The sequence below is a fragment of the Mus caroli genome, chromosome 2 (genome assembly GCF_900094665.2).
Source record: "Mus caroli chromosome 2, CAROLI_EIJ_v1.1, whole genome shotgun sequence".
NCBI lineage: Eukaryota > Metazoa > Chordata > Mammalia > Rodentia > Muridae > Mus > Mus caroli.
Genome location: NC_034571.1, coordinates 113,149,306 through 113,160,382, shown reverse-complemented (window position 1 = coordinate 113,160,382; position 11,077 = coordinate 113,149,306). Strand labels below are relative to the sequence as shown.

Sequence of the window (11,077 nt, the reverse complement as noted above, 5' to 3'; positions counted from 1 at the left end):
TTGGGCATGCTGATGCATGCCTGGGCTGGCTCCCCTAAAGGGACCATCCAGGTGGTTACACAAGGTACATCTCTGAAGAATGCTGGGATCTGCCTGAGCCCTGCAGTCATTGTCGGCCTTCTGAGAGAAGCATCTAAGCAGGCAGACGTGAACTTGGTGAACGCTAAGCTACTGGTGAAAGAGGCTGGCCTCAACGTCACCACCTCCCACAGCCCTGGGGTTCCAGGGGAGCAGAGCAGCGGGGAATGCCTCCTGACTGTGGCCTTGGCAGGTGCCCCCTACCAAGCTGTGGGCTTGGTCCAGGGCACAATACCAATGCTGCAGATGCTCAACGGAGCTGTCTTCAGACCAGAGGTGCCACTTCGCAGGGGCCAACCCCTGCTCATATTCTGGGCTCAGCCCTCCAACCCTGTGATGCTGCCCACTATGATCAGCCTCCTGGCAGAGGCGGATGTACAGCTGCTGTCCTACCAAACCCTGGCACGTCATGGGCCTCTCCTCCCTGCTGCCCAGCCTGGAAACATGGAAGCAGCATGTATTGGAGGCTTTCCAGTTCTGCTTCTGACCCTGGGGCTCAGCACTCTCAGCCCCAGGCTCTTCTGAAGAGACCCGCTCACTGTGACCTCTAGGGAGAGGGGATCGCAGAACCAGGGCATCTGCCTGAACTAATACCTAGTAAAGAATTCTTAACTCCAAAAAACAAAAACAACAACAACAACAACAAAACCCCAAAACTCCAATTTTTGCTCTCTATATACTTCTAGGTGTGGGACCATCCTCTGGGGCCACACCTTTAAGAAATCTTTAACTGACACACACACTCCTTTAGAAACCACCTGCTATCCATAGCTCCTTGGTTAAGCTTAGGTGGGGGCTGTTTTGTTTTGTTTAAACTAAATCTTCATATTAGTAAGCATATTCACAGGAAGTTATATAACCTAAAAGGGGTAAATTTTAATTGTTAAGAACTTTTTCATACCACACATAATTGTGAGGGAAATGCCTATAGTTTAGGAAACATAGAAAATATAAACCCAAAGGGCCACAGCGGCACAAACCTTTAATCCCAACAGTTGGGAGGCAGAGGCAGGCAGATCTCTGTGAGTTCAAGACCAGCCTGATCTACATAGTGAGCTCTGGAATCAGAGCTACACACTGAAACCCTGTCTCTAAAACAAACAAACAGAAAGTATAAGCCAGAGAAGCCGCCAGCACTTTAGCTCTGTTTAGTTTCCTATGTGTCTTCATGCGCTAGCTTCTGAGTTAGGATTTATGTTATGTGTACGGTGGATTTGATGACGTGTGTCAGTGTAGCATAGCACATGTTTGCTTCCTTTAGCAGAGGAAACAAGAGCATAGCATCCTCTGGAGTTACAGGCAGTTGGGAGCTGCCATGTGAGTGCTGGGAATTGAATCCAGGTCCTCTGAAGGAGAGCCAGTGCTCTTACCACTGAACCATCTCTCTAGCCTGTTTAGTTTTTTTTTTTTTTTTATTAATTCCTTTATTACAAATTAAAATCAAAGTATATTTTCTGTTTTACAGTTTGCAGCTTGAAATTTAGTCATACATTGGGAAAGCCCCTCCTTGTCAATAGTTCGTTTTCTGTATGTTTATGGCCTGATTTTTTTTTCAGTTTACTCTTATGGACAGATAATATGAAAGTTTAAAGTCAGCACTACAACTTACCTGTCTATAAAGCTTCAGTTTTCTGAAATAGAATCTTATATAGGCCAGACTGACCTTGAACTCCCTATGTAACTAAGGGTGACCTTTAACTTCTAACCATTTCCTAAGTGCTGAGAAATGGACAGGTGTACACCTCTACCCCCAGTGTATGTGATGCTGGGGAGTGGCTGAGTGGCCCTCCTTAAAGCTTCTTAACTCACAATCTGTTACAAATGTTTCTGTTATTTCCTGTGGCCACACTCATGTCAGAGACTTTATAGCTGTTGTTCCAGGTATACCTACCTGTAGGCTCTGAAAAGCATCCCTGGGAAAACTGTAATGCTGCACTTCACTGCTGCTTCAGGGTCATTGAAAGTCAGCTGGCCTGACCAGATGTCTCAGCCTGGTGTGCCCTTGATTTTGAGCTCCAGGTGCCAGGCTATGACTGGCAGCCTGCACAGGCTTGTCTCCTTGTTCACACTCTGGAGTCCTGGGGCAAGTAAAGACAATTCCCGGGATAGAATAGAGGCCTGTGCCTTTTGCTTCTGCCATCCCAGCTTTAGGAAACAGCACACTTTCTTCCCTGGTCTCCAGTGACCTTCGGGTTGCATAGCATTAAGCAGCACCAGTGTTTGGCCAAATGAGACGATGGGCTTCGGTGGACAAAGAGAAGTGCATGAAGATTATGCTTTTATTGATTTCTTTGTGTGGAAATGGGTCTCACTATATTGCCTAAGCTGAGTTTGAATTTATGATCTTCCTCACTCTGCCTTTTGAGTAGCTGGGATCACTGGCCTGTGTTTCCATGCCCAGCCAGGTGAGGTTTCAGAATAGTCTAGAGCCAACCTAAGGAACAAGTGTTCGTGTGTTTGAGGTGGAGGGCTGGGGGTGGGCGTTGGGATGGAGCTTCATGGTAAAGTGCTTGCCCAGCTTATGCAAGGCCTTGGGTTGGATCTCTAGCACTGCAGAAACAAAGCAGGCGGACATCTCTGTTGTCACTGGGTCTGTGGCAATGTGATAGTCATGTCTTTTGATCTCTAGCAAAACATGAATGCTGCTATTAGATGTCTTGTCCAGGGTGTGGACAAGAGCTGGTTTGGGGGCATTCAGAGTTAAATGTGGGTGATGAAGGAAGACCTCGTCCTGGCCCTGACCCCACATTTTTGCACTTTTCAGAAACGGAGCCAGTTGGTAAAGAAGCTGAATGACTCGGATCACCAGTCCAGCACCTCCCCGCTCATGGAGGGCACTCCCACCATCAAGTCCAAGAAGAAGTTACTTCAGATCATTGACACCACTCTGCTCAAGTGCTACCTCCATGTGAGTGGCTGTAGCATGCCAGCCCCTTACTCTCAGACTCTAGGGATGTTCCGGGGAGCTCTGTAGGAGACCAGTACTACTAAGAGTAAGATCTTAGATGATGGAAACCTCCTAGCCTTTGCCTGATATCTTTGTGTTTCCTTTGATGAAGAGGATAAGTCAAGATATTTATTTGGAGGTCCTTTGCCAGTACAATTGAGGTTAGTGCCACAGACTAAACAGGGACAGTAGTTCCTCAAGGAGAGTAACCTGTTTGTTTCCCCCAGAACAGTGAGACACGTGTGCTGAAGATGTCAATTCTCTAAAGGCCACTTCCTGTCATCCTGCAGCGAGGATTGTTTGCTGTCTTATGCTTGTTATGTCCCTGGCCCTTGAGCCTGGAGCAGACTTGGGCAAATGAAGGGTGGGGTTCCCAGGAAGGAGCTTCTGCTGCTGTCCCACGTGACCCCACATCAGCATCCTATCTCCCCACAGACAAATGTGGCCCTGGTGGCTCCCTTGCTGCGCCTGGAGAACAACCACTGTCACATCGAGGAGAGTGAGCATGTACTGAAGAAGGCTCACAAGTACAGCGAGCTGATCATCCTGTATGAGAAGAAGGGGCTCCATGAGAAAGGTGACCCGAGGGACCGTCCAGAGTCTGGGAGAGAGGCGTTTGATATTAGCAGAATCTAGTGGACCTCACATGAGGGAGAGGCTCATGGGTTTATTCTTGGGCTTTGTGGCCAGCTCTGCAGGTGCTAGTGGACCAGTCCAAGAAAGCAAACTCACCTTTGAAAGGCCACGAGAGGACGGTGCAGTATCTGCAGCATTTAGGTAAGCCTGTTGTGGTGGTAGGTTTTGAGACAAGATATCACTGTGGAATGCTGGCTGTCCTGGAACTCACTCTGTAGACAAGGCTGGCCTCAAACTTCGAGGTTCACTGCCTCTGCCTCCTGAGTGCGGGACTGAAGGCATGTGCTTCCACACCCACATTTAAAAGCTGTGGAGGAGGCTCCGGCTTGTATAGGCCTGGTCTTCCGCCATTCCTGAGTCAGGTCAGTCTCTTTCCTCGTGGTCCATCAGTTCTGTTCCTCTGCCTGGCATCAGACCCTCCATGGTTGAACAGTGAAATCCTTTTTTTAGTATGTGGCCAGACCATAAGAAACGAGCAGATCTGAGGCTGGTGCTTGGATCTGTCTTGTCCACAAAATGAATTCTAAGGTCACATCTATACCTGCACACCTACCCTCCAATCTTATTGGACAGGCCTGACTTTTGTCAACTGCTAACAAGTCTTACTTTTTTCTTTGAAGGCACAGAAAACCTTCATCTGATTTTTTCCTACTCAGTCTGGGTGCTGAGAGACTTCCCAGAAGATGGCCTGAAGGTAGGTCATAGGCCCTGGGCTTGTCTGGTGCCACAGTTGATCCTGATTATATTTGGTGAGAGAGCCACAGACACAGGAAGAGGCTAGATTACACCATTCCTTTGGAGTCACAGACTAAAGTGGGCATGTGGACAAGACTGCATATGTATATAGAAGGAGCCTGTTCTAAAGCTGCTAGGCTCTAGCCTCAACCCCCATAAACCAGCCAGCAACTGGTACCTTGTCTACCCTTCCTCTCAAAGCGGCAGCAGCCTTAACCCTTGTAGGCCTGTGTGTTTATGGCCTAAGTCAGAGGTTCTGCTTGTAGAACTCAGGTTTGTTTTGACAGATATTCACTGAAGACCTCCCAGAGGTAGAGTCTCTGCCACGAGATCGAGTGCTCAACTTCTTGATAGAGAATTTCAAGGCTCTGGCCATTCCTTATCTGGTAAGGTACAGTTGGGTTAGTCCACAAGACTTTAAGCTTCATATCATGGGGCATATGAATCACTTAGGCAGTTCAGATTCCAGGTACGGTCAACTCAATTGGGTCTTAGTGAAAATAAGAGAACAGTAGTTATTTCAGCTTCCTCTGAAAAAACGTAATCCCATGGAACCAAGCTGGGAACACTCCTCTTAGCAGAGTGTCTTGGTCTAATAGAGAACCAAGGGAATGAAGAATGATGGCCTTTAATCTTAGCACTTGGGAGGCAGAGGTTGGCAGACGTCTGTGGGGTCAAGGCCAGCTTAGTCTACAGAGTAGGTTTCAGTGTAGATAGAAGAAACCGTCCCTGACATCACTGGGTTTTAGCATAGTTTTTGGAAGAGCTGCCCCTTGGTGATCTTTATAGCTTAGTTAAGGAAAAATGGGGATGTGACCTGCGAGGGAGGCTAGGAGATAGACACGAGTACTAACCAGACTGACTGACATTCCACCTCAGGAACACATCATCCACGTGTGGGAGGAGACAGGCTCACAGTTCCACAATTGCCTGATCCAGCTGTACTGTGAGAAAGTGCAGAGTCTGATGAAAGACTACCTCCTGTCGCTGCCCACAGGTATCAGTGCCCATCCAAATCAGGTGGCCCCAGGCCTTAGCAGACAGAGCCCGATGCCTGTGTGTGGTTTGGGGAAACAGGCCCTGTTGTTCTCCAGGTAGACAGGAAGTCCTTTAGAGGAGTCAGAGACACTGAGTGACTCCCTCAGGTAAGACAGAAGGAACCAATCTGTCTGCAGAATGACAGCTGTGTTGCTAAGAGACATGCTGGCCAACACGTTTGTCTGCTCACAGGCTTCCTTAATGTCCCACGCGTGTTTTAGAACCAGTGAGATCATGGAGTAAAAGAACTCCCCTGGGAAACTCCTTGGAGGCCCTTCCTTGATAACAGGGTGACATCTCTGAGCCCCATTTCCCTCATAGGACCCCACATTATTGCTTAACAGCGTCCTTTCATATGGAGCATGGTTTCCCTTAAAGGTAAAAGTCCAGTCCCTGCTGGAGAGGAAGGGGGTGAACTGGGAGAATACCGACAGAAGCTGCTCATGTTCTTGGAGATTTCCAGCCACTATGATCCAGGCCGGCTCATCTGTGATTTTCCCTTTGATGGTGAGTGTCTAGCTTAGAGCCAGAGCTGTTTCAGCAAAGCATAGAGGAGTCTCATCTCTCTTTATTGCTGTTCTTCAGCCCTCCTCAAAGGTGTGTGTGTGAGGGCCAGGCTTCCAGGCCATCACTCCTGTTCCTCCACATCCCTCTTTTGCTGAGGCTGAGAAAAGACTCTGGGTGTGAAGCATATGCTGATTTGTAGATTGTAATCTCTTGCTTCAAAGTAATTCTTGATGAACTCGTTATTGAGTACTTACTCCTTGTAATCTGGCATGATTCATCGAGAAAATGATCAATCTGTCTGGCATCAGCTCAGCGAACACCCAGTCTTTGCCTCACGTTCTCTGGGGTTCCTATTCTGTATGAACGTGGTTGTTTGATAAGTATTCTTGCTCAGTTTATAGATTGTTAAAAGGGTGAAACACGGCCAGCCATAGCCATGGTGGTGCATGCCATTTTTCCCAGAGCTTGAGAGGAGGAGGCAGGCCAATCCAATCTCTGTGAGTTCAAAGCCAGCCTGGTCTACATAGTTTCAGGACAGCCAAGGCTATGTAGAGAGACCCTGTTTACAGAACCGACGGGAGGATGGAGAATGGGGATAGAACCTCCTAAATTAGCTTCCTTCTCCTTTAAAAATTCCTTTCATAATTTTCTCCCTTAAAGAAAGGTAATAATATTTACTATTTTACTTCACTATATTTTTAGTATGGTGGGGCTCGGGATTGAGCCATCACGTGTGCTGAGAATGTGCTGTGCTCTGAGCTGTGCCCCAACCCCTTATTTTGTTTTTGTTTTATGGTTTTTTGGGGGGGTTTTTTGTTCTTTTTTCTTTGTTTTTGAAGGATTGGCTTCGTGGTTTTAATCTCCGTCCATGTATTATTCTTGAAATGTTTTTATTCTGTTTACTATGTATGTATGTATGTATGTATGTGCCATGATGTGTGTCTAGTGGATAAAGGGTTCTTTGTCTGAGGAACTCAGATCATCAGACTTGGCAGCAAGTGCTATTACTGAGCTATCATGGGCTTCTCCAAGTCCTTTCTTATATTTATGTAATGGCAGTGGCAGCTACTTGGAGTTCTTTCCCCTCCTAGGCCTCTTAGAAGAGCGAGCTCTCCTGTTGGGGCGCATGGGGAAGCACGAACAAGCTCTCTTCATCTATGTCCACGTCTTGAAGGACACAAAGATGGCTAAGGAGTAAGTCAGCCCTGCTCTCCCACCTCCAAAGGAGTCTCAAGACAGTCCTCACAGAGATGAGCATCCACGAGGCCACCCCTATGCCTAGCTGCAGAGGGCATTTCACCTCCCCCTGCCAGTCTGGTTCCGGTACTCTTGGCAGCCTCGTGGACACCGGCCATGCAGTCCATGTTGCCTGCTCTCACCACTTCCTCCTTTGCAGGTACTGCCACAAACACTACGACCAAAACAAAGAAGGCAACAAAGATGTAAGTAGGCAGCTGTGACCAGGGGAGCATGTGCCCTTCCTGTCACTATAGCAGACCCCACCCGTCCAGTGTGGCCAAAGTGGCACTTAACCACTAAGTGAGACATGGTATATGATTGTTTGCATATGTCTCCTAGGAAAGAATCTGAGTGACCATCTGCCCGGGTTTGCTTCTGGCTTACTCATCTGTTCTTACCCACAGTGTCCCTAGGATGAGGTGATCCTGTGGCACTAGAAATATAGCCAGTTTCTCAGCCTTCAGAGCATTAAAAAATGAGAAATCTTTAGGTTATTTGCTGTGTTAACTTTCTGTGCATGGTATAACATTAAACAGACACAAGACATTCAGAGAAAGAGCAGTATTGGCGTCCTTATTTGGCTGCTTGATTTTGCCAAAAAATTCAGGGGAAAGTGATGAGTTTGGAGTGTTCCATGCCAGTGGTTGCTATGGACCAGCCCTCTAATCACCAGGGAGATGGTTGCTATAGACCAGCCTTCTAATCACCAGGGAGACAGTTGCTATGGACCAGCCCTCTAGTTACCAGGGAGACAGTTGCTATGGACCAGCCCTCTAGTCACCAGGGGGACTCAGTGCTGGGGGTTCCTGGGAGGGTGGCTGCAGGCCTGGAATGCGTGTTTCTGTCTGTGTAACAGGTGTATCTGTCCCTGCTTCGGATGTACCTGTCACCTCCAAGCATTCACTGCCTGGGGCCAATCAAACTAGAGCTCCTGGAGCCACAGGCCAACCTCCAGGCTGCCCTGCAAGTCCTAGAGCTGCACTACAGCAAATTAGACACCACCAAGGTCAGGAGGGCTGGGAGAGGGGACAGGGCTGGCGGGGGGAGGGGGCAGGCAAGAGCTTTCTTGGTCTCATCCTGATCTCCCTATCCTGTCTCTGCCCTAGGCAATCAACCTTCTGCCAGCAAACACTCAGATCAATGACATACGCATCTTTCTAGAAAAGGTCTTAGAAGAAAATGCACAAAAGAAAAGGTTCAATCAAGTGCTTAAGAATCTTCTCCATGCGGAGTTCCTCAGGGTATGGCCTTCCCCACTTGCAGAGGGGCGGGTGGCCTTTGGGGGTGGGGGGTTGTTGTGGTTTTTTTATTTAATTTTATTTTTAATTCATTTTTTATACTCCATATTCCACTCCCCGCCCCTCCCCATCCACCCTCCTCCCTGCCCCACCCTGTCTCCATGTGGATGCTCCCACCTCCCGCCCCCACCCCACCTGACCTCTAAACTCCCTGGGTAGGTGCATCATCTCTGAATGAACATAGACCTGGAAGTCCTCTACTGTATGTGTGTTGGGGGCCTCATATCAGCTGATGTATGCTGTCTGTTTGGTGGTCCAGTGTTAGAAACATCTTGGGGGGTCCAGATTAATTAAGACTGCCGGTCCTCCTACAGAATCTCCTCAGCTTCTTTCTGCCTTCCCTAATTCAGCAACAGGGGTCAGCTGCTTCTGTCCATTGGTTGGGTGCAAATAACTGTATCTGACTCTTTCAGTTGCTTCTTGGGTCTTTCGGAGGGCAGTCATGCTAGGTCCCTTTATGTGAGCTCTCCATAGCCTCAGTAATAGTGTCAGGCCTTGGGGCCTCCCCTTGAGCTGGATCCCACTTTGGGCCTGTAGCTGGACCTTCTTTTCCTCAGGCTCCTCTCCATTTCCATCCCTGTAATTCAGACAGAAACAATTATGGCTCAGAGGTGTGACTGTGGGATGGCAACCCCCTCCCTCGAGGGAAAGTGGACTGGGTGGAGGGGCAGTGGGGGGGTAGAGGGGAACCTGACCTGGTGTTAGTGAGGGAGAAGGACTGAAGCCCTGAGGGCCAGCAGAAAAAAATGTAAACAGGCAACCTCAGGAAATAGGAGGTTGGAGGGACCCCCCAGAATGCACCAGAGACCTGGGAGGTAAGAGACTCCCAGGACTCATAAGGAAGGGACTTTTGATGAAATGCCCGACAGTATGGAGAGGGAACTTATAGAGCCCACCTCCAGCAGGAAGGCCTTTGGTTTTTAATTGAGAGTTTTCACAAACCTGTAGTCATCAAGGCAGCACTTAGCTCAGGCGGTCCAGCAGTCAGCATGGTCCAGCAGTCAGCATGGTGTTCCAGACGTGGAACTCTCAATCTCTTCCAGGTTCAGGAAGAGCGAATTTTACACCAGCAGGTGAAGTGCATCATCACTGAGGAGAAGGTGTGCATGGTGTGCAAGAAGAAGATTGGGAACAGGTGAGCCCCACCTGAGCAGCATCTGGGTGCAGATGTGGTTCCCTGAGAGTGGAAGCAGACAGGGGAGATTTCTGCCTTTAGTGTCTTATCCTGCTGCTGTGATAAAATACTCGACAAAGCAGCAGAGAGAGCAGGAGCTTGAGGCAGGGGTCACATTGCATTCCAGTCAAGAAAGTGAGAGCAGTGGCTGCTCCCTACTTCCAGCTGGGTTTCCCCATTCTGCAGTTCCTACCAAGGGAATAGTCCTACCTACAGTCAAGACTGGTCTTTTCTGCTGGGCTGTGGTGGTGTGTGCCTGTAGTCCCAGCCCTTGAAAGGCAGAGGCAGGCTGACCTCTATGAGTTCGAAGCCAGCCTGGACTACAAGAAAGCTCCAGGATAGCCAGGGCTCCACAGAGAAACCCTTGTCTTGGAAAACCTGGAGGTGCCGGGAGTTGGGTGGGAGGATTTATCTCCCCACATCAGGTAACAGAATCAAGAAACCCCCCAGGCACATCCGGAAGCCCAGCCCCCGGTGGTTTGAGATTCTGTCCCATGACGACAGTGCTGACCTCACCCCTGGAGAGTAGCCTTTTTGTTTCATTGAGTTCTTGAGCTTTAACAGAGCAAGCCATATCTGTGGGGAAAGAGCTTCAATAATTTGAGGAGCTGTTGAACTCTTCCCCAGAAAGCTCTAATTCTCTGACAACTAAAATTAGCAATGGAAGTAGAAAACCAGTAAGAGGATGCAAGACATACAGAGAGCCTTCTTGAGATGTGGGCTGGCTGTGTAGCTCCGGCTGATTTGGAACTCTGAATGAACCCTCCTACCTCAGCCACACCCCAGTGCTACCTGGGTTTTTGTTTTTTTTTTTTTTAAAGATTTATTTATTTATTATATGTAAGTACACTGTAGCTGTCTTCAGACACTCCAGAAGAGGGAGTCAGATCTTGTTACCGATGGTTGTGAGCCACCATGTGGTTGCTGGGATTTGAACTAAGGACCTTTGGAAGAGCAGTCGGGTGCTCTTACCTGCTGAGCCATCTCACCAGCCCCGCTACCTGGGGTTTACAGGTATTACAGGCCTGCTCCACCGGGCCAGATGGAGAGGAGGAGCCCCAAATCTTTCCATCTTCTTTCATGGCTTGAGCAACCTCCTGAGCCAGCATTATTCTGTAGAGACCTGCCCCAGAGTCGGTCCCCTGGCCTGCAGGGAGCATGAACTGCCTGCTCTTGCTCAGCTAGCAGAGGCTAGACTTGCTGTACTTCATTAGACTATCCTGGAACGAGTTCTGCTGAACATGATTCCCAGTGCCAAGCCAAGGGCACATGTTGTGCGCTGGCTTTTGTTTGTCCAGGCATTTGCCTGGTTGCTTGGTTAGTGATTAGTTTGCCTGGTTGCTTGGTTAGTGATTAGTTTGCCTGGTTGCTTGGTTAGTGATTAGTTGCCTGGTTGCTTGGTTAGTGATTAGTTGCCTGGTTGCT

The 11,077-nt window shown here is 48.7% G+C and overlaps 1 protein-coding gene across 3 annotated transcripts in view; it reads left to right on the top strand.

The window, feature by feature from the left end:
• Vps39 (VPS39 subunit of HOPS complex) overlaps positions 1 to 11,077 on the top strand; it is a 41,713-nt gene that overhangs the window by 28,683 nt on the left and 1,953 nt on the right. For all 3 annotated transcript variants that reach the window (XM_021183447.2, XM_021183453.2, XM_029473727.1), the window contains 12 exons: positions 2,843 to 2,986; positions 3,461 to 3,602; positions 3,716 to 3,802; positions 4,282 to 4,355; positions 4,684 to 4,782; positions 5,276 to 5,393; positions 5,813 to 5,941; positions 7,033 to 7,135; positions 7,338 to 7,383; positions 8,037 to 8,186; positions 8,287 to 8,421; positions 9,522 to 9,613. In XM_021183447.2, the coding sequence (XP_021039106.1) occupies positions 2,843 to 2,986; positions 3,461 to 3,602; positions 3,716 to 3,802; positions 4,282 to 4,355; positions 4,684 to 4,782; positions 5,276 to 5,393; positions 5,813 to 5,941; positions 7,033 to 7,135; positions 7,338 to 7,383; positions 8,037 to 8,186; positions 8,287 to 8,421; positions 9,522 to 9,613 (1,319 nt within the window). The remainder of the gene's footprint in view (positions 1 to 2,842; positions 2,987 to 3,460; positions 3,603 to 3,715; positions 3,803 to 4,281; positions 4,356 to 4,683; positions 4,783 to 5,275; positions 5,394 to 5,812; positions 5,942 to 7,032; positions 7,136 to 7,337; positions 7,384 to 8,036; positions 8,187 to 8,286; positions 8,422 to 9,521; positions 9,614 to 11,077) is intronic.